Below are 23099 nucleotides of genomic sequence, written 5' to 3'. Positions count from 1 at the left end.
CTTTTGTACTCTTTCCCTTTATTTCTCAGACCGGCCAACACTTAGGGAAAATAGAAAAGGACCCACTTGAAATGTCGGGGGCTGAATTTCCCCCGATAATGAATTCTCCCAGTCTGTGTTTATCTGAGTATGTCTTTATTTAATTTTCATTTTTGCAGGTTAGTTTTGATGGATATAGAATTCTTGGTTGGCAGTGTTTTGTTTTACGTTTTTCTTACATTTTTAAATTGGTTTCCACTTAGGCCAAGTTACCAACGTTCTTAAATTGATATAGGCAGAATTTTAAAAACTACTTCGAATTATGTCATTCTACTTGTTAAATATGAGTTCTAAATTTCTCTTCAAATAATATGTCAGTATGTTCAATTCTTTGCCTTCTACTTTTAAACTTAAGTTCCTCGTAAAACAACCTTTTTCAATCACCTGCTCCACCCTGACTCATTCCAATTACCTGTTCCACCCTAACTCATTCCAATCACCTGCTCTACCCTAACTCATTCTGATTACCTGCTCCACTCTGATTCCAATTACCTGCTCCACCCTGACACATTCTGATTACCTGCTCCACCCTGACTCATTCCAATCACCTGCTCTACCCTAACTCATTCTGATTACCTGCTCCACTCTGATTCCAATTACCTGCTCCACCCTGACACATTCTGATTACCTGCTCCACCCTGACTCATTCCAATCACCTGTTCTACCCTAACTCATTCTGATTACCTGCTCCACCCTAACTCATTCTAATTACCTGCTCCACCCTGGCTCATTCCAATTACCTGCTCCGCCCTAACTCATTCTCCACCCTGACTCATTCCAATTTCCTGCTCTGCCATAACCATTTTTCCTGCCAAACCACTCACCCCGTCACTCTCTTTAAAGTAGCCAATCGGAATTAGTTTAGCCTGTGTGGTCTAACCCTCACCAATAGGGGAACAACACAGCAGCAGGGGCCATGTGCGTCAGGAATAAGAACCCCTTCCCCTCCCTTGTCCAGGTGTGCATTCACCATTGCTCCATCTGTGAGGGCGCATCCTTCTATAAAAGTAAATTGCCTTGCTGAGGAAAAAAAATGAATTTTTTTTTTTTTTTTTTTTGAGACGGAGTCTCGCTCTGGCACCCAGGCTGGAGTATAGTGGCATGATCTCGGCTCACTGCAAGCTCCGCCTCCCGAGTTCACACCATTCTCCTGCCTCAGCCTCCTGAGTAGCTGGGACTACAGGCGCCTGAAACCACACCCAGCCAATTTTTTTGTATTTTTAGTAGAGACGGGGTTTCACCATGTTAGCCAGGATGGTCTCTATCTCCTGACCTCATGATTTGCCTGCCTCGGCCTCCAAAAAAAGAAAATTTTATATTTGAGTGCTATTTCTTTTGCGGCACCAAAACTTTATAACACACTGCCTTCTGAATTTTTTTTTTTTGTTTCTGCTCAGCTCATTGTTAATCATATTGTTCCCATGTATGTCATGAGTTATTTTTCTCCTAGTCTTTTCAAAGTTTTCTTGTCTTTGACTTTTAACAGTTTAATTGCAACAGTGTATATCTTTAAAGTTAAATTCATGCTTGTGAATTTTTATAAGAGCCACAAAGGCCTTCCTCTGTGTTTTGTTTTTGTTTTTGTTTTTGTTTTCATTTTTGAGACAGGCTCTCACTGTCCCCCAGTGGCCCAATCACTGCTCACTGCAGCTTGACCTCACAGCCTCAGGTGATCCTCCCACCTCAGCCTCCTGAGTAGCTGGGATTACAGGCAGGTGCCACCATGCCTGGCTAATTTTTATTTTTGTAGAGACAGGGTCTTGCCATGTTGCCCAGGCTGATCTCAAACTCCTAGACTGAAGCGATCTGCCCGCCTCTGGCTCCCAAAATGTTGGGATTACAGGCGTGAGCCACAGCATCTGGACACCTCTGTATTTTGTTTTCAATCACTTTATTATGAAATGAGATACACTGTTATAAAGTATTTTCTATTTTGATAATTCTTAAAAATTCCACTTGAAAAATTTTCTGCTTGAATCACAGTATTGTTCCTTAATTAGCAATTATTTCACTTTGGGGAACTGGTCATTTTTAAAATTTTATTTCTTAGAGTTATTTGGATTATGCTCATATATGTTGTCATTAAAATATTTAATTTTGGAATTTAAGAAAATTGCAGCCAGGTTACATGATTAATGTGGACATAGGAAAACAAAATATTTATGTTTCTAAGTTTAAAAATTTTATTCATATATTCAGTGTTTGGGATGCATAAGTGTTCACATTTTAGGAAGGCAAGATGGTACTTAAATTTCCAGCATGGTCTGTGGTCATACCCTATAATCAAATGCCTTAATATTTCTGCAGCAGTATTTACACTAAATAGCGTAACTAAAGATATATATAGCTTTATGACAGTTCAGGTCAGGTTTTTTTCACTAAATGTGTTTTGTAGCTAAACATACCATAATTTTCTGTATTTCAAAAACTGGATAAGGAAATGTGAGCTTGACAACCCTTCAATTTTTTATAAAATAACATGTTTTCCATTTTTGTTTTGCCTTTTGTTTGTGGCTACTATCCTGCATAAATTGCATAATTTGTTTTGACAATTTGTGGACTGTGTCCTTCATTGTTGTACAGTATTCCCACTATTCCTATTTAATGCTTTTTTAACTTTTACTTAGGTTTATCTAATGCTAATATTCTTCCTGTTTTTGTTTTACCTTTTCGTTTTGTTTTGTTTTTTGCAGTTGCTGCTGTATGTTTGTTTATCCTTTTCTTTTTCAATAGGTATGTCTTGAAGTTTCATTAGTAGCAGACTACTAATTTGCTTCTCAGGATTGCCATTTTTCAGGTCTTCTAATTTTTTTAATATGGAAATTGTGTTTATTTAAATTTAGCAGGGCACTTCTTTTTTTTTTGGAGACAGAATCTTGCTTGCTCTGTTGCCAGGCTGGAGCGCAGTGGCATGATCTTGGCTCACTGCAGTCTCCGCCTCCTGGGTTCAAGCAGTTCTCCTGCCTCAGCCTCCCGAGTAGCTGGGACTACAGGTGCGCGCCACCACGCCCAGCTAACTTTTGTATTTTTAGTAGAGTTTGACCATATTAGCCAGGATGGTCTTGATCTCTTGACTTCGCCATCCGCCCACCTCGGCCTTCCAAATCGCTGGAATTACAGGTGGGAGCCACCATGCCCAGTCTGATTTGCTTTCTTATCATTCATATGCTCACTGGACTATCACTTTTAATTTCCTTCAAGAACTTTGCAGGCCAGGCGCAGTGGCTCATGTCTGTAGTCCCAACACTTTGAGAGGCCTATGCGGGAGGATTGCTTGGGCCCAGGAGTTCGAGACCAGCCTGGACAACAATATGAGACCCTGTCTTTACAAAAAATCAAAAAATTAGTTGGGCATGGTGGCATGAGCCTGTGGTCCCCACTGCATGGGAGGCTGAGGTAGGAATCACTTGAGCCCAGGAAGTCAAAGCTTCAGCGAGCGGTGTTCATGCCATTGCACTCCAGCCTGGGTGATAGAGCAAGACCCTATCTCAAACAAAACAAAACAAAACTTTTCCTTTGCATTCACAACTAGGCTAACTGGCACAAGAGGCCTAGCATTGGCCTGTCTTGGCTTTTGACATGCCTTCTCACTAAGCTTAACAATTTCTAGCTTTTTAAAATTTAATGTAGGAGATGTTTGACTTGTTGTTGTTGTTGTTGTTATTGACCAAGTCATGCTGAATCGATTCTTCTTTTCAGTTGGACACTTTGAGGCCATTGCAGGGTTACTTATTGGCCTAATTTCAATATTGTTTGGTCTCAGGCATTAGGGTGGCCTGAGAAAGGGAGAGAGACAAGGAGTGGCCAGTCAGTGAAGCAGTCAGAATACATTTATTGATTAAGTTTGCTGTTTTCATTGGGCGCAGTTTGTGGGGCCTCAAAACAATTACAGTAGTAACATGAAAGATCAGAACTCACAGGTCACCATAATAGATAAATAATAATTTATAAGTTAGGAATATTGCAAAAATTAACAAAATGTAACAGAAAGACGCACAGTGAGCACACATTGTGGGAAAAATGGCGTCTACTAATTTGGTTAATGCAGGGTTGCCACAAACCTTCAATTTATAAAAGCTCAGCATCTGTGAAGCAGTATAAAGCTAAATGCAGTAAAACAAGATATTCCTGTATATCTTCAAGAATATAAGAAGCCCTAAGAATACCAACAAGCTTTATGATAATAGATATTAGTTATACTTAGTTTATTATAAGATATTAGTGTTCTTCGTATATGATTGTATGTGCACATATGTGGCCATATATGACTATGACTTCACCTTAAGCCAGCTTCATTCTTAAGTGATAAAATTAACTTTGGAAATACTTACTGACATTATCTAAATATATGTTACTCTATGATATTATTTTATAGGATTTAAGCCATTTTTATTATAAATTATTTCAGTTACTTTCTGTATCATATCTCCAAGTTTTCCCTGTATAAAGCAGCATTCTTCTTTATTCTCCCTCCATTGACAGGTCATTTTGTCTCTTTTCTTCATTGCCAAGTTTTTTGTAAGAGTGGGCAACATATTCAGCATTTCACATCTTCAGTTCCCCACGCTCATGCTAATGTCTGTCTGCCGCTACCTCCATTGCTATAAAATTTCTTTAGTAAAGATCAGTGACCTGTTGCTCCAGAACATAGTTATTGTTTTTTTGCCATCATTCCTTTTTGGCAAATACATATTGCTTTCTAGGTCTCTATTTTTTAAATTTGATTTTCTTGCGCTGTTATAAGAACTAAATTATCTTACAGATGCCAGTGAACAATTTTGAAAAACACTTCCTTACCCCATATTACATCTCTCTGACAGAGAGAGAAGAGGCAATGATTATGTCAACAGTTTGAACAGCGGCATCTTGCAAGAATTTCAGACCAACCGACCACTCATCAAAGAACTTGGCAGCTTTTTAATCTTGTTTTTTTAATACAACAGTATATCCATTCTGATGACAAACCTGTCCCGCCAAATCTCCACAACACACATTGTAAAATCAGTGATTAGCAAATTAGTCAGCTTTGGCACGGAGCTGTGCTTGCTTGCCCATGACAGTCTGGAAACTGGTTTTGTACTTGCAACAGAATATCAACAATAAGTTGCTCACTGTAAGAAGTAGAGTTGAGTCTCTTCTGCAGGTGTGTGTCCAGTGATCAGCATGTGTGAAAAGTATTCCTTAATATATCTTCTGAAGACTTTTTCTGTTTCTGTTGGAATCTTCTTTGATTACAAGTTGGTTATTACCATCTATAGAACCACTTGTACGCAGTTCAGCCAACAAAAATGCAAGATGTTTGGGCTGATGATGTAATAGTTTACAAATATCTGTAAAGTTGACAAAATAAGTTTTCTTGGTTCCTACTCAAATGACCTGTAGAGGTTTGATGACAGATTTCCTTTTCAGCATCCACATCTGGATTCTTTTCCCTCGTGGTGTTGCACACTCGCTTCAGTAGCTCCTTATGTGTATTTGAGACTGCCCTAGCAGGGCCTGTATGATTATTGAATGAGATACTGTCATCTTTTTTGCTGTCTTCATCTTCTAGAACTTTGTCTTTCTCTAGTATTTCATCCTCATCTGGGAACTTGACATTCTTCTTTTTATTCTTTTTATTGCCAAGCATAATATTAAGGTCATACTCTGGTTCAGCTGGTTCTTGAATTTTTTTTCAATCTTAAGATCCTTTACACCTTCTTCAGCTTCATAAGTATCAAATATCTTTTTTGTTTTTTTCTTTTCTTTCTTTTGATTAAAGAAGTTCAAGTCATCTAGATCATCAGAAGCACCTTTTTCCCTACTGTTCTCTTCATCAGCTTCCAGTTCTTTGTCCCCAGTTGGCTCTGGCGCCACTTGTTTTGTTTCTAAGGGCTGGGTCTCCTCTGTTTGGGTATCCCCTTCCTCCTCTAACTAAAGGACTGCTGCTGCTGATTTTACTTCTTGGTCATAGTAGGATCAAAAATCATCGCATCCCCAGACATGGCTGCAGCTCGAATGGGCTAGGCACAGACAGGAAGTCAGACAGATCAGCCCTAGCCCCTAGCAGCAGCGCTGCTCCTGCTGTTACCTCTCACACCACTGCACTCTCTAGCCCCTTATTAATGTGTGCACATAGGGTGGGAATAGAGATGAGTAAGAGATAGGTGCATGGTGGAGAGAGGAACTAGACTTAGGCATGGTTATACTTCTCCAGTTTGAGGTTTCTGGCACGACTTGACAATCTTTTTCCATCCAGCTTCTTTTTCCTATTCTTTGGATAATTCATTCCAGTCTTTCAACACTTAACTCACAGGACTCTCTTATCATTTGGACTGGGCTCTGACTTAAGTAATTAGAGGCTGTAGGTATAAATTCTCTCAACTCCCCTCTCTATCTGAAAATATATCCGTAATTTTTCATTATTTTCTAAGGGAAAGGAGAGTGGTGTTGATGACCAAAGCTTTGGAGTGACTGCTTGAGAATATTGGAAAGAGAAGCTAGGGCTAAATGAAAAGACTGTTAGGTCATGCTAAGAGTCAGCTGACTTTAATCACATTATGTAATTTTAAAAGTAAATTGGTACAGTGGTAACAAGTTAATCATAAATGGTTAATAGAAAAGTAGTTGATCCCTGTTTGACTCGTGTTTGTTTCAGTTACACAGACAGGTATGTATTTGTGTCCTGGCCTTTGATGTAAAGTGTACTTCTTGTGGTTTGCAGTTGAAAATGTTTGAAAGCTGTCTCCTAAATTTGAGAGCTCTTTTTCTTCTGCTTGACTTGTAAATATTGGTGTAACAAGGGTTATTGTCCTTGATAATATTCTTCCTCAGCAGTCATAACTGCATTTCACATTTGAGTTATTTACATGCTGGTAGCTCCCTCCACACCCTTCAGCTCCAGAAATATGCTAGTTAAACACCATCTATCCAAAACTTACTCATTACATTTCTGGCTAAAACACTTTTTCCTCATTTTTAGTAGTTATGTAATTATCTATGCATTACCCACACCAGGAACTTGGGAATCATCTAGAATTTCTAATTTGTTTCCTCATTGTAACTCTTAGTACTCCTTCATCATACAGTCATTTATTAAGTCCAATTGATACTCTGATTTATCCTCTACATTTCCTTTAATACTGCCTTAGTTTAGTCTCTTTTGTTACTGATAGACCAGCGTTTTAATTAGAGAAATAGTTTAGCATAGTTCTTAAGAGCATGAGCCGTAGACACAGACATGTTAGTTGAATTCAGATCTTGGCATTTACATCACCACATGACCTTCAGAATGTTTCTTGATCTCTCCGAACCTCAATTTTTTCACCTTTAATGTGGGGATAGTAATAGAACCTACTTTACAGGGCTGCTATGAGGACTAAATACACTTATACATATAAACTTCTTGAAGAGTTAACTGATCTGGCGGGGTGCGGTGGCTCATGCCTGTAATCCCAGCAGTTTGGGAGGCCAAGGCGAGCAGATCACCTGAGGTCAGGAGTTCGACGCCAGCCTGACTAACATGGAGAAACCCTAATTTAGTTGAAAGATACAGATTAAAATCAGCAAAGAGAAAAGGTGCATGGTGCAAAGCCCAAGAGAAAGCAGACCCATGCTTTCAGATGTCCCCAGCAACAATGTGGGACAATACACTGGGAGTATTGCCAAGTAGGGAATCTCACCTGAGCCTTGGTGTCTAAGTTTTGGAGATCAGTCTCATTGCCACGCAGCCCTCACAGGACTGGTAATCAGCTACTTGGACACCAGTGCACCCAGAGGTCAAACACGGTATGGCTTAAAGCCTCAGGTATACAAAAGTACTCTTACCAGGCAGAATTTTCCACGGGCTCAGAGGTCATCTCCCAGGAACGTGTAAAGGGCCAGTCCTGAAGATAGGCCTTTGTTAAGAAGGAATGTGCAGCATTTGAGCAACCCAGGCCTGCCAAGTAAACCCTTTCTTACACACTAGTATAGTCATGTTCATTCTTCAAGACCCTATCAGAAGTGTTATCTTTTTGGTGAAAATTTAACTGATTTACTCTAAGAAGAGTTAGTTGCTCTCATATCTTTGTCTCTACAGTTACTTATACTTATCTTCTTTGTAGTTTTATGTAATACACTTTCTCAAGAGGTTTTTAAGTCATGCTTTCCCAAATGTGAAAATATTTTTCCTTTTCCCCTTTCTCTTCACTTTACTATGTCTCCCTTTGGTTTGAAAAGTTGTTTTTGTGTGTTTCCTTTGACCAAGATCTTTTTATTTATTTATTTATTTTTTTGAGACCGAGTCTCTCTGTCGCCCAAGCTGGAGCGCAGTGGCGCGATCTCAGCTCACTGCAACCCCCGCCTCCCGGGTTCAAGCGATTCTCCTATCTCGCCCTCCTGAGTAGCTGGGAATACAGGCGCGTGCCACCACACCCGGCTGACTTTTTTTTAATTTTTAGTAGAGACGGGGTTTCACCATGTTAGCCAGGATAGTCTTGATCTCCTGACCTCGTGATCCGCCCACCTCGGCCTCCCAAAGTGCTGGGATTACAGGCGTGAGCCACCGCGCCCGGCTCTTTTTATTTATTTTTATACCATGTTTTTGGTAAAATAAAGAGGAAATATTAATAAGAACAGTATTTTGTTTTAAATATATAACAGTAGTTATTTTTTTAATTTTAATTTTTTTATTTTAAAATTAGAGATGGCGTCTCACTATGTTGTCCAGGCTGGCCTCAAACTCCTGGGCTCAAGTGATCATTCCACTCCCAAATTGTTGGGATTACAGGCATGAGCCACCTCACCCTTCTTTTAGAATGATAAGTTTTATTTATGTTTTCATTTTCCATCAGAATGACTATATATGGTACTACAGTTTGTGTACTACACAACTCGTGGGGACTTGGTTTATATCCCAGTCTTTGGTGCTTTCTGTAGTTGTGTACATTATAAACTATAAAAATTACATACTAATCTAGAATCCTTCTTGAAGGTGTGGATTGTGTCATTTATGCTGTATCCTCTATTTCATGGCTGACATGTAGTCAGTTTGTTGTGTTGACTCTGGTGCTATTTTTAGTTATTTAGCCTCTATGTGTTTCCTCAACAGTTTATCCATTCTGATAAGTCCTGGAACACTAGCAGGTGAAGGGACAGATGATCTTTCTTCTCATATTAGCATGTATTCAAGTATCTCTAACCAAGTCAGAATGTATAAGATGATAGATTGTATATTAGTTTTCTGTTGCTGCTGTAACAAAATTACCACAAACTTAGTGTTTTAAAACAGCACCTGTCTTACTGTTTTACCATTATGGAGGCCAGCAGTTTGAAATCCCTTTCACTGGGCTAAATTCAAAAGTGGTGGCAGGACTGGTCCTTCTGGTGGCTCTGGGAGAAAATCCATTTCCTTGTCTCTTTCAGCTTCTAGTGGTTGCCTGTCTTTCTTTTCTCCGGCTTCTTCCTTCATCTATAAAGCGCATCACTCTACTCCCTGCGTCCATTGTTATTATAATTGCCTTCCACTCTTCTGTAGTCTTACCTTCCTCTTCCTCCCCCTGATAAGGTCACTTGATCACGTTTAGGACCCGCTGGACAAACCATCTCCAGAGCCTTAATCACATCTGTAAAGTCCCTTTTACCATGTAAATTAATATTCATAGTTTCCGAAGATCAGGATCTGGATTTCTTTTGGGGCAATTATTCAGCTAACCACATATTGTAATGAGGAAGCACTTCTTGGGAGGCATCATAATGCTTGTTTTTTCTTTTCCTAAATAGAGTATCACTTTTACCCAAATGGAATAACTCGCTGGGTTATTTTACTGAGCTCTTGATGCTCATTTCTTTGGTCTTCTCTGTGATGAATTAATGTTTCTATATGGACATCATGCACAATTTCTTTATTCCTGAAGAATATTTTAAAATGTTGTTATTTTATGTTGTAGTTGGTGTAATACGGTGCCCAGTATGCCGCCAAGAATGCAGACAGATAGACCTTGTGGATAATTATTTTGTGAAAGACACATCTGAAGCTCCTAGCAGTTCTGATGAAAAATCAGAACAGGTATGCTTCTCAATTTTTCTTTATATTCCTATCTTGATATCAAACTGTAAGTTATAAGAAAAACATGTTTGGATAGTTAAGTCATTTAGGGTGGTTCTGCTATGGATTCCTGTTTCAAATAGAAAGTTAAAGATAGCTTTCTTATATACTCTCAAACTTAGTTAAATGAGACTAAAGCTATTACTTAAAATGTCAAATTTGTGCCAGGCATGGTGGCTCACGCCTGTTGTCGCAGCACTTAGGGAAGCTGAGGTATGAGGATTGCTTGAGCCCTGGAGTTCGAGACCAGCTTGGGCAACATAGTGAGACTCCATCTCTACAAAAAATAAAAGTACTAGCCGGGCGTGGTGGCATGCGCCTTTAGTCCCAGCTACTTGGGAGGCTGAGGTTGGAGGATTGCTTGAGCCCAGGAAGTTGAGGCTGTAGTGAGCCGTGATTGCACTACTGCTGTCCAGCCTGGGTGACAGAGCGAGAGCCTGTCTCAAAAAAAAAAAAAAAAAGTCAAATCTGCACAGACTTTGTGTTCTCAGCCTTAGATTTTTACCTACATGAATGATCTGTAAGGAAAAGGATTTTGTTGAAGATAAATGGATAACAAAATAATTTTATTCTGTGTACAGTGAAATAGTATATTGAAGAACAAGTTTTTTTTTTTTTTTAGATCTAGATTTTATGTATTTAATTTAGATTAGTGCTTATTTCTTCTTTTAGGTATGTACTAGTTGTGAAGACAATGCAAGTGCAGTTGGCTTTTGTGTAGAATGTGGAGAGTGGCTATGTAAGACATGTATCGAAGCACATCAAAGAGTAAAATTTACTAAAGATCACTTGATCAGGAAGAAAGAAGATGTCTCAGGTAAGATAGATGCATTGTAATCATTACAATGATTACAGTTAACCTCCTTCTTTTGCCCCTATTGAATTTTCTACTTATTCTTTATAAACTTTGGATAGCAACATCAATAGGAATTTAGAAAACTAGACAAAAATTTTATGTTTGGTTAAAAAATATTTGTTTTATTTTGCTACAGAGTCTGTCGGAGCATCTGGTCAGCGCCCTGTTTTCTGCCCTGTACACAAACAAGAACAGTTGAAACTTTTCTGTGAAACATGTGATAGATTGACATGTAGAGACTGTCAGCTATTGGAACACAAAGAACATAGGTACAGAAATCATAATTGCTTACCAGGAAATACTATAAAAAGTGCTTATAAAGTCATTCTTCTTCTTAAAGCAAATATTGATTATATGTTTGTGTCTTAATCTTTTAAATCTGAATTTTACATATTTTAATTTCTTGAGCAATATATGTTTTGGTAAATTATTTAAAGATTTCCACATTTATATCTAATTGTCTTATGAATGTTTGTTAAAATGTATCATTTTGTAGGTTTGGGTTTACAAGAATGGAGTTATATTATGCATTTGTTTGCTACTCCTGTGATTCAAATAAGCTTTTTCTTGGTGTCCTATAGTATTTTGGGCTGTAATCTACAAAAGCAGTATTCTTTTAAACATCAAATCACAAATACACTGATTTCATGTTACATATAAAATTTGTAGAAAAGCTAGGGATTTATGAACAACTAAGCAGAGTTACTGACCCTCTAATACATACCTTTGTATTTTAGCCTTGTACCCTCAGAATTCAGTAGTATTCATTTACTAGGAGTGTGTTTCATATGAACGGTTTGGAAACTGTACAAAAATTTCTAGTCAGTTGTGTAACAATATCCTTCAGTAAATTTCTCCAGCTTGCATGGCATCTGTTTATTACAAGTAAAAAGATGGTGTCACCCATAGTCCAGAATTTTCCAAAGTGTTTTTCAAACAACAGTTTTTATGGCTGGATGGGAATAGATTTTATTAATCTATTGCCAAAAATGTATAAGAGAACTTGGGTTAACCACACTTAAATGTGTTTCTTAACGATATGATTTCTTAGAGTTTTTAATTCATTAGAATTCATTGAAGTTTATTAGAGCCTTCTTAAAGAGGGGATACAGTAATCCCAATTGCCAACCATTATTGCAGCCTTACTTTGTGCCAGGTACATTTCTGAGTGCTGAATATGTATTTAATTCACACCAACTATCCATGAGGTTTAGGTACTAGTATTATGACTGTTTTAAGTGTAAGAGAACCTACTCACAGAAGGCTGTAGTAATCTGTACAAAGTCTCATAGTAATTGGTAGTACCAGGATTTGAATACAGGTAGTCAGACTCCAGATCTCTTCTTAACCCATATGCTCATTTTCTTCCATAGGGTATAGAGAATATAGAATGCAGAATGTCTCAAATTTGACTATATAAAGGTAGTGCTTTTTGTTCTTTTTCAAGGTATCTCTCACAGCTTTACAGTATATTTATTAAATTTTTGTACTCTTAATTTGTTCAGAAATGTCTTAACCTATAACTTGGCTGAAATTTTAGATTGTCTGCTAACAGTCTCAGTAAGACATTAGATTACCTTTGTCACAGCTGCAGTCAGATCTTTTTTTGAGTGTTAGATTTCTTATAGCTTTTTAAGTTGGTGGTGAGAGGCAAAAAGAAAAGGAAGATGTTATACTTTTCCTCATTAAAGAATAGCTTCAGCGGCATTGCCACCTCAAAGTTTAACCATTATCCTTCCCTTTCTTTTACCATTTTCCTTTACCGCTTATATCTAAGTCCTTATTATCTCTTGTATAATTTAAAAAAAATGTTTTTTTTCTCCTCCTATACTCACACAACACAGAGCACTTCTGTGACCATGTGTGTGACCAGTTTCCCCTCATATTGACTGATTCTCGCCAGCTTGGTGTCCAGAAATTCAGTTCAGTTCTGTCGCCGTCTACCTGGAGTTAGAGTCAGGTCCCACAAGTTAAGGGCTCAGTCCTGCAAACTGCCATTCCACTTCAAATACCAGTCGTTAAGTCCCACCTTCTGGTACTTAAAAAATATATATATATTTAAAAGACAGGTTCTTGCTCTGTCACCCAGGCTGGAATGCAGTGGCATGATCATAGCTCACTGCAGCCTCAAACTCCTGGCCTGAGGCTGTCCTCCCTCCTCAGCCTCCCAAAGTGCTGGGATTACAGATGTGAGCCACTGAGCTTGGCCCCGGCCTCTGGTATTCTGACTGACTTACTGTAAATTGGGGGTGGGGCGGGGCGGTTCCCACGACCCCTTCCTTGAGTTTGGTCATTTGCTGGAATGGGTCACAGAACTCAGGGAAGCATTTAACTTACTACTGCCAATTTATTACAAATTACAGCAATTACGACAATTTAAAGATCTTAATTGGTTTTATTTGTGATTTTAGATTTGAGCAATACTTCATTCCATAAAATAAAACAAGTGTTTCAGTGAACTGAGCAGAGGAGCTTGGTTTTATAGACAGAGAGGGACTGAGGAAAGCAAAAACAAAGAATAAAAAGTGGATTGGTCATTTCAAAGTTACTTTCCTAGTAAGGCTGGAGAAGGGCAGAACAATAGAGAAATAATTTATTGGCTAACATCAAGTTACCTCAGGTTACCTTTTGTTGTAAGGATTAAAGACATCAGCACCATAGGAGAGGTTTACCAAAAAAAAAAAAAAAAAAAAAAGGTTGCGGGGGGTGTTAAACACAGGGAGCCTCATTATCATGCCAATTGAAACAGGCTTATTTGGGAAATTAGGGTGTTATCTCTCTCCTCATTTCTTGGATGGTCTGATAACTCATTTTCAGTTTGATGAACTCAGCATGAAGGACTCCATTTTGATTTTTTTTTTTTTCTATTTCAACAGTTTCAATGAAAGTTTTTATATAAGATTACTTTATTCCTGCATCTTCTCAATTGTTTCTTCCTTGTATTTTGGCCTTTTCCTTTCTTACTTGGTGAGATTTGACTTTTTGTTCAAGGATCTTTTTGCGGTCTTTGTCCAGTTTTAACCTAGTGATAACCACTATGCTGGCGTGAATGCCTACGTGGACAGTTGTGCCATTAGCCTTTTCCCATGGCACCTGTTCAGTGTTGATGATATATTTCAAACTTTGACTAAATTGCCAGTTTGCTGACCTTTATAGTGTCCTCGCACAATCTGAAATTTATCATCCTTTTGTATGGGCATGGAATGAACGTTGTACTTCTGTCTTAGCTCTTAGGAAAGAGGGGAGGACATAATCTTCCTATGAATGTGGGAAGGTGCATTGAAACACCTTTTGTGGTTCTTGCTTCAGTCAGAAGTTACAAAGGGATTAAACTTTATTTTGGCCACTCTTGCTTCAGCAGTGGCCACAAAGGGGAAGAGAACTATATGCTACTTCTGGTTCTATCTGTATTTTGATTTTTAGGCTGATCTGTTGGGGCCTAGTGCAGGAGCTTAGTCCAGAACAATGTCCTCCTGTAATTTTTGTTTAACTGTATATATATGGAGAGAGAGAATTTTTCTTATTTTTTGAAGAGACGGGATCTCACTCTGTTGCTCAGGCTGGACTCAAGCTCTTGGGCTCAAGTGGTTCTTCCACTTCAGTGTCCCACATACCTGGGACTAGAGATGTGTACCACTAGACAACATTTTATTTAATTTTTTAAAAGAGGTTAGATCTTGCTATGTCGCCCAGGCTGGATTTAAACTCTTAGGCTCAGATGATCCTCCTGCCGCAGCCTCACCAGTAGCTGAGATTACGGGTGCATATCACCATGCCCAGCTCAACAATATTTTAAAGAATACAAATGAACAACTGGATGAAGAGATGCATAGGGTGAAGTATGTGGGAAGGGGTACAGAGTTTCCACAACACTCTGTGGTAGATGCCTTATCCTCCACGTGTTCAGTAACCTGGAAGCTCTCCAACCCTTGCTCTTTCAGGTTTTTATGGAGATTCATTATTTAGGGATGCGTGATTAAATTGTTGATCGTTTGTGATCATCTCAGCCTTCAGCCCTTCTCTTCCTAGGTTAGGAAGTAGGGCTGAAAGTTCCAACTGTTTAATTATCTGGTTGGTTCCCCTGGCAGCCAGCACCCATCCTGATGGGTCTGGGAGTCCCCAGCCATTGGTCATTTTGTTAACATACAAAAATATACTTATTTCAGAGATTCTGAGGGTTTTAGGAATTGTATGCCAGGAATAGGGACAAAGACCAGAACAAATATATACTAAAATATCACACATTTCTTCTCTTTTGTTCATGCTTTCATTTTATTTTCTCTGGATAGACTCTTGCAGAAACCATGTCATTGGACTTAAAAGCCAGCCTCCCATTACTACAACACATTTACAACTATTCTCCCTACTTTGAGTTTAACTCTGTTAAATTCATCCTGTCTATATTGCTGCCAGGGTTATTTTGCTAAAGTATAGTTGAGCCCCCATTAAAAAAATACTTAACAGTAACCAAAGTTTAAGTGTTCAGTATGTTATCACCCAGCCAGATTCTCCTTTTCTCCCTGTCCAGAAAAAGTCAATACACTGAGACAGCAGGAGGTGTAGCAGAGAAAGAGTTTAATAATTGCAGAGTGGCTGAGCAAGGAGGATGGGAGATATTTGAGAAATATTTCTCAAATTCCAACTCCTTGAGAATTTGGAGATGAGGGTTTTTAAAGGATAGTTTGGTGGGCAGGGGCTAGGGAATGGGTGCTGCTGATTGGTTGGGTCAGGGATGAAATCATAGAGGTGTCAAAACTGTCTTTGTGCAGTGAGTTATGCTGAGTCACTTCCTGAGTAGGGGTCACAGGACCAGTTGAATTAGTCTCTTGGTATGGATCACCAGCCTGGGTGGTAGCAGTTAGTCCAGCAGAATGCAGAGTCTGAAAAATATCTCAAACACTAGTCTTAGATTTCACAATAGTGATCTTATCTATAGGGGAAGTTAGAAATCTTGTGACCACTTGCTAGTGACTCCTGAGCAATAAGCAATTATAAAAAACAAGACAGGGAACAATGATTGCTGTTTATGCCTAAATCTTAGCAGAATTTAGGCTCCTACTGTAATTCTAACCTTATAGCCTTTCATTAGCTTTACAAAGGTGGTTTCAGTCCCTGAACAAGGAGGGTATTAGTTTCAGGAAGAAACTATTATGCTTGCTTTAAACTATAAAATAAATTCCTCCCATAGTTAGGTTGGCCCACATATGGGAATGAGCAAAGACAGCTTGTGAGGTTAGAAGCAAGGTGGAGTCAGTTGTGTTAGATTTCTCTCACTGTTATAATTTTGCAAAGGCAGTTGCAAGTATAACATACATTATTGAATTTTACCAGTGTCTTTCTCTTCATTGTCTGTTCAAAGTTACGAAACAGTCCACAAGATCACCATTACTTCTGACACCAACTGCAGAGTTCCGTGAAAACCCAAACATAAGGGAAAATCACATGCCCGCTGAGTTGATTTTTTACCTTCTGTAATCACAGTGGTGGCCCTCCAAACAAGATGCTGTCCATTCACCTTGGAATTGTCCATAAACCAAACTGCTCTTTACTGATTAATAGAAAGTAGTTTATAGTGTAGCACCCATCCGATCACAGGATCAGCAGCTCCTCAGGTAGTTTCAAAGTCAGCCTTAGGGAAAAAGAAGCTACCTGCTTATAAGTATAATGAGTACCTCTTTGCATTCTCCTGGTTGTAAATCCTGTGCAAACTATTTCTATTTTATAGGGAACTCTTCTGGACACTGCCTTCCTTATTAGTGTTTCTCCGACATCACCTAAGATATTATGGCTGTTTTGAATTTCAGGATTATTTTATGTCCTTCAGTCATAGATTCAGTCTCAGTTAATGCCTGTAGTAGCTATTTTTTTCTATAGTGTTGTACATTGTACTATGGCATCCGGACATCTTCTGGTCCAAAAATCCTAGTGGTTGCTGCTGGGTGGCACTCATAGGGTTTTGCCCATAAGCTGTAGTCTGCATTAGTATGTGTGGCTGACACTTCCCAAAATCATGGCGGAATGTCCATAGGGCCGGACATGGACAAAATCATGGCGGATCATAGGGCTGGAAAGTATTTAGAGAGACTACTTTCTGCAGTTCAGATACAGCCTGTCTTTGATCAGGCCTCATTGAAATGTAGGCCTCTTTTTGGGAGTTTTATTGATAGGAGCAAGCAGTATTCCCAGATATGGAATATGTGTCCTTCAAAACACGGATATACCCAACCAAACACTGGGCTTCTTATTTAGTGCTGGGGTAGGTGGCTACAGCAGTATATTTTTCTTTCTCTGTTGAGTGTCACAGGATGCTTCTACTCTGGTTATTTCTAAGGATTTTTTCACCATTTAGGCATGCCGTTAGACCTTTGCTGGATTTATCATACAGCTCCTGTTGGTCACATGTCATCACTGCTTTTTTCCCCTAATTCCCCAAACTTTTTATCACCATTGCATTTAAATTAGTCCTGCCTTGGTCTTCAGTTTCTGATAATATCATGACATCATCAGTATACTATATTATTACATGTGGGGACCCGAATCAACTCTAAATTTCTCCTAATCAAATTATGACAGTAAGCTGGTGAGTGGAAATAACCCTGTGGTGATAGAGTAAGTGTAAATTGGGATCTCTCCCACTCAAAGGCAAATTGTGGTTGGTTCTTTTTGAGGATGGAGGTAAAATAAAAAAAGAAATTCACAAGATTAGTCCCTGAGTACTGTTTTCCTTTGGCCTGCTATATATTTTATATGTTTTTTGTACTGTTGAGACCATATTAGGAACTGCTGATGCTATGGCGGAACTACTTCAGGCTTTCATAGTTCACTATTAGTCTCCATGAGCCATCTACTTTTTTCATAGGCCACACAGGATTATTGTACAAAGAATTCATTGGCACCAGCACTCCGTTGTCTAATTCTTCATTAAAATGGTAATTTCTTTTTGTCCAACAGGTAATTTCATCAGGCAGTACCTTATACTGTCCAAAATTAACAACTTCTGAGGGCCTGGGTGGTTCTGGTGGTTCCTAATTAGCATTTCTCATCAACATTGACCTCAAGGTGAACTTACGTGCTTTCTGTTTTCAATATTAGACAGGTGTACTTTTCAGTCAAACATACTGTCCATCCCAATAGTACATTCAGGTAATGAAGACGTAACCACCTCACATAAAGGCAGCTGAGACATTCTAGTTTTAATCTAAATGTTTACCTTAATCCCATTAGCTGTCACCTTTCAATTTAACCTTAACACCTGTTAGGACTTCAACAAGATTTAGAATTATGGTGCCTTGGGCCTCCCTGTCAAGGAGTTTTAGTAAGGTCTCTTATCTACCCCTGGCATTTTTACCCACACGTGTATATTGCCTTAGTTCCCCAGTTGCTGGTTGACCTCTCTGTCTTCATCTTGAGTAATCTGCCAGACTATTGCCCCAGGCAATTTGAGGTCAGGTTGCTTATTGTCATCTTTGTTCCCTGGCTTTTTAAATCTTCCCAAACTGGGGTAAAATACAGCATAGTTAGTTTAAGGCCCTTTAATGTTGGGAACTAGCTGGGGCTCTCATTGGTCTATCCAGTCCCATGGTAATGCTGCATTAAGACCTTCGTTTCAATTCCATCCGTGTTCAATTTATTCATCCCATTTTAAAACAACCATCTGTAGATTTCCATCTTCCTGGGATAAATTCCTTGACCTCTACTCTACTATTTCCCTGTTTTCTTATGACTTAACTCTGATTTTCTTAGCATCTGTTAAGACCCGTAAAGGGAAGCTTAGACAATACTTCTGATAAGGCTTCTCAGATTATTGCTAGATTTTACAGCAGTAAGGTTACATGGGGGTATCCATGCAAAAGGGGCCCCCTCAATCACAGTATTTACCATATACCATAAGGCATACTGAGTCATAGTCATGTCACTCATAGTCATCTCCTGACTATCCCATCATCATGTCAGTCCAGTGTAGCTTGCATAAGAAGCTTATCAGCTGCTTATTCTGGGGAGTTCAATTTGGCATTTATAGGAGGAGGAGGATAGTTGCCCTTTTCAAGGTAAACACACTTTACAGTGGCTTTTATATCTAGTCCACTGGGCTAGCTGTCCCCTTGGGAATAACCTGCTGGTGTGTCTTGTTAGCCTTGAGAAGCTACCTGCTTATAAGTATAATGAGTACCTCTTTGCATTCTCCTGGTTGTACAGTAGTGAGCTGTGGGTCTCGCTTCAACCTAGACACACTCTTCCATTCTACAGCATTAAAAACCAAAGATACTGTGCCTCTAAGTCAATCACTGTCACAGTCCATTTTAGTAAAGGTTTTTATTCCAGAAGCTGATAGTGTTGATCAACAAAATGAGACAATTTGTACTATAATCCCTGGTTTCAGTAGTTTCTTGGTTTTGTCTTTCTCATACCTAGACTACCTCGTTGTAACTGGAGGTCACAGACATGCTATCTAATGTTCCAGCATAATTTTTCCTTTTGGAGTGACCCTGAGACTAGTGACTGCAGCCCAGACTGGCTGAAGTCTGAGCTTGGCCCAGTGTCAGGATCTGTCCTAACATTCTCTTGTATTTTCATTTTAGCTAGTACAGGTAGCAGTAACAAAGGAATTGTTTCATTAACTTTTTTTTTTTTTTTTTTTTTTAGAGAAGTCTTGTGCTATTGCCCAGGCTTCGAGTGCAGTGGCTCACTGAAGGCTTGAATTCCTGGGCTCAAGCACTTCTCAAGCAGACTCCTGAGTAGTTGGGACTACAAGCATGTGCCACCACATCTGGCTAATTTTTTATTTTTTTTGTAGAGATGAAGACTTCCTATGTTGCCCAGGCTGATCTTGAACTCCTGGGCTCAAGCACTCCTTCCTCCAGGACCTCTCAAAGTACTTGGTATATAGGCATGAGCCACCATGCCTGGCCTACTTTTTTTCTTATTAGTTTGCATTTCCTTGTTTATCTGGTGGTTCAACTCCTCAGGAATTGGGTCTACCATTTCTAAATTCCATTGGTAATTTTTACCTCTAGTAACTGCAGCTGCAGTTATACAACCATACCATGACTGGGTACCCATCCAAGAATTAAAGGTTTATCAATTCCCACCTTCTCATCCTCCCTCTTCGCAAACCACCTGTTTTAGTAAGCCAGGGTCATTCAAGTGATCCCACTTCTGATGCTAACTATAAAATTAGAGAGTAATCCACGAGACTCCTTTCACTTCTGACGCCACTTGTAAGATCAAGATTCCCTAAAACTACACTCAGGTTTGATAATTTGCTAGAATTTACAGAACTCACTGCAAGCTGTTATACTCACAGTTATGTTTATTACAGTGAAAGGATACAGATTAAAATCATCCAAGGGAAAGATGCACAGGGCAGAGTCCAGGAGAGTTCCAAATGTGAAGTTTCCAGTTGTCTTCTCCCAGTGGAGCCATGGACATCATAAACACCTCCTGATAGTGATGTGTGACAGTGTGCACAAAATATTGCCAGCCATGGAATCTCACCTAAACCTTGGTGTCCAGAATTTTTATTGGGTCAGTCTCTGTCACATAGATGTGGTTCACCGGCCACATGGTAGACCTCAGTCTCCAGGACAGCTCCTCCTGAGGTTGATCTGAGACTGTGTGACCCAGAGCTCCCACTGTAAATCAGATTGTTGACACAGACTATCTAGCTTGGCTCAAGTCCCCAGGCAAACAAAGATAATTTCACCAGGCAGGACATTTCACGGGGTTAGAGATTACCTGCCAGGGACTGAAGGCAAAGGCTAGATCTCTCTTTGGGCAAAGTTAACTTTTTTACTAAACAATCTCTTATCTTCCACTTACACTCTAGTAGCAAGAACCCTCTACCTAACCCTCCAACTTTGTACATGCGGTTTCTTAGACCTGTATTTGTTAGGAGAGCCATTTAACCTTAAAACGAGTTCACCTCTTTGTATCTTTTTTTTTTTTTCCTGAGACAGACTCTCTCTGTTGCCCAGGCTGGAGTGCAGTGGCATGATCTCGGCTCACTGCAACCTCTGCCTCCTGGATTCAAGTGATTCTCATGCCTCAGCTTCCCGAGTAGCTGGGATTACAGGTGGACATCACCACACCTGGCTAATTTTTGTATTTTTAGTAGAGATGCAGTTTTGCCATGTTGGTCAGGCTGGTCTCAAACTCCTGGCCTTAAGTGATCTGCCCACCTCGGCTTCCCAAAGTGCTGCGGTTACAGGCATGAGCCACTGTGCCTATCCACTTCCGTGTGTCTTAACTAACGCTTTCTGCTCCATTCTTTTCCCTCCCTACAACACCCCCTCTTCCTCGCTCTGGACTTAAGGACTTTTAGGGCGAGTTCTTTAAGAATCTCAATTTCTTATATGCTTATTGATTCAGTCAGGTCCTCTGTCTCTTCTGGGTTGTTTGTTTTTAGGAGACAGGGTGTCTTGCTCTGTCACCCAGGCTGGAGTGTAGTGGCATGATCATAGCTCATTGTAACCTTGAACCTCCTGGGCTCAAGTGATCCTCCTGCCTCAGCCTTCCAAATTGTTATGACTACAGGTGTATACTACCATCCCTGGCTAATTTTTTTTTTTTTTTTTTTTTTAAGAGATGGGGTCTTGCCATGTTGCCCGGGTCTTGAACTCCTGGCCTCAAGCAGTCCTCCTGCCTTGGCCTCCCAAATTGTTGGGATTACACTTACAAGCCACTGCACCCAGCTCCCATCTCTTCTTGAGTCAACTTTGCAATTGTGATAATTTATATTTTGTTAGAAAATTATTTAGTAGAGGTTAAAAAATGTTGAATTAAACATTAAGATTTTATGAAGATCTGTAGTTATATCTTACGATTGTTTATTATTATTATTATTTTTTTGAGACAGAGTCTCACTCTGTTGCCAGGCTGGAGTGCAGTGGCGTGATCTGGGCTCACTGCAACCTCCGCCTCCCAGTTTCAAGCGATTCTCCTGCCTCAGCCTCCTGAGTAGCTTGGACTACAGGCGCACACCACCATGCCCAGCTACTTTTTGTATTTTTAGTAGAGACGGGGTTTCACCATGTTGGCCAGGATGGTCTCAATCTCTTGACCTCGTGATCCACCCACCAGTGCTGGGATTACAGGCATGAGCCACCATGCCCAGCCTGTTTATGATGTTTTCTAGCTGAGTTTATTTCCTGTTCTTTATTAGATTGGCCATAAGTTTGTGGTCTTTATTGGTCATTTTAGTGACCCAGTTTTTTAATTCATTTATTCTATTCTTTAGAAGTGTTCTGATCCTCACAGTTTTCTTTTATCTTTATTAATTTTTTGCTTAGTTTGATTTTGCTGTATTCTTTTTAGAATCTTATGTGAAACCTCAGTTAATCAAAAAGATCTGAATTTTCCTCTGAATTTAGCTTCATTCCATAATCATCCATTTATACAGTCTAAAACTGTGTTTTGTTTTTTCTTGCCTCTCCCTGCTTTTTAAAATTTTTGTTTAAATTAAAATAATTGCTGCATAGTGAAAAAGATGAGCTGTGTTTTGTGTGTGTATCTTTTAAGTGAAATATACTGCCAACTTTATAAGGTTGTTGTGAGGATTACAAGTACTGAGAATTGTACCTATAAAGTGCTTAGCATAGTAAGCACTCAATAACAGTTTAGCTATTATTGGCTGTTATTACAGTTGCAGCCCACATGTTTTATTTTTTTCTCTTTATTTAAATTTTTTTTTTAATTGAAGTCTTCGATTTACTTTATGGCTTTAGAAGTTGTTTTGAAAAAGGAAAGCAGCTATAGAACTGCATGAAATTTTGTACCTGAGAACATTACTAGGTTTCTAGATAAACCATGGGGTTTTTCCATCTCCCTCCAAAAATTCTATTCACATTAAAGGAATTAAAAAATCTGTAGACTTATAAAGACTAAGAATGGGAGAAGAGACATCAATGGGGATTTCAGTCCTTTTTTTTTTTTTTTTTTTAAAGCAGGGTAATGATTGGAAGATTTGGTGGATCTAATATTTGACCTAATGGGATTGAATGATCTAAGGCCATGCAAAGGAGATATGAAGGAAGCCAATCAATATATTTCTCAGGAACCTGTAATACCTAGTACCTAGAGATGATAGGTGTCACAAAAATTGGACCTATTCTCTGGAGAAATAAAATCAGAGAGGCACTG

General features: G+C 39.2%; 1 protein-coding gene and 1 pseudogene across 2 annotated transcripts in view; one reads left to right on the top strand and one right to left on the bottom strand.

Annotated features, from left to right (window-relative positions):
- The window catches only part of TRIM33 (tripartite motif containing 33), a 120778-nt gene that overhangs the window by 39389 nt on the left and 58290 nt on the right, over positions 1-23099 (top strand). For both annotated transcript variants that reach the window (XM_034930140.4, XM_034930136.4), the window contains exons 2-4: positions 9948-10066; positions 10778-10922; positions 11098-11230. In XM_034930140.4, coding sequence (XP_034786031.1) covers positions 9948-10066; positions 10778-10922; positions 11098-11230 — 397 coding nt within the window. The remainder of the gene's footprint in view (positions 1-9947; positions 10067-10777; positions 10923-11097; positions 11231-23099) is intronic.
- Positions 5056-6397, bottom strand: LOC103786346 (eukaryotic translation initiation factor 2 subunit 2-like; annotated as a pseudogene).

Source organism: Pan paniscus, chromosome 1 (assembly GCF_029289425.2).
Source record: "Pan paniscus chromosome 1, NHGRI_mPanPan1-v2.0_pri, whole genome shotgun sequence".
NCBI classification, from domain to species: Eukaryota; Metazoa; Chordata; class Mammalia; order Primates; family Hominidae; genus Pan; species Pan paniscus.
This window is presented reverse-complemented; position numbering and strand designations above follow the sequence as displayed.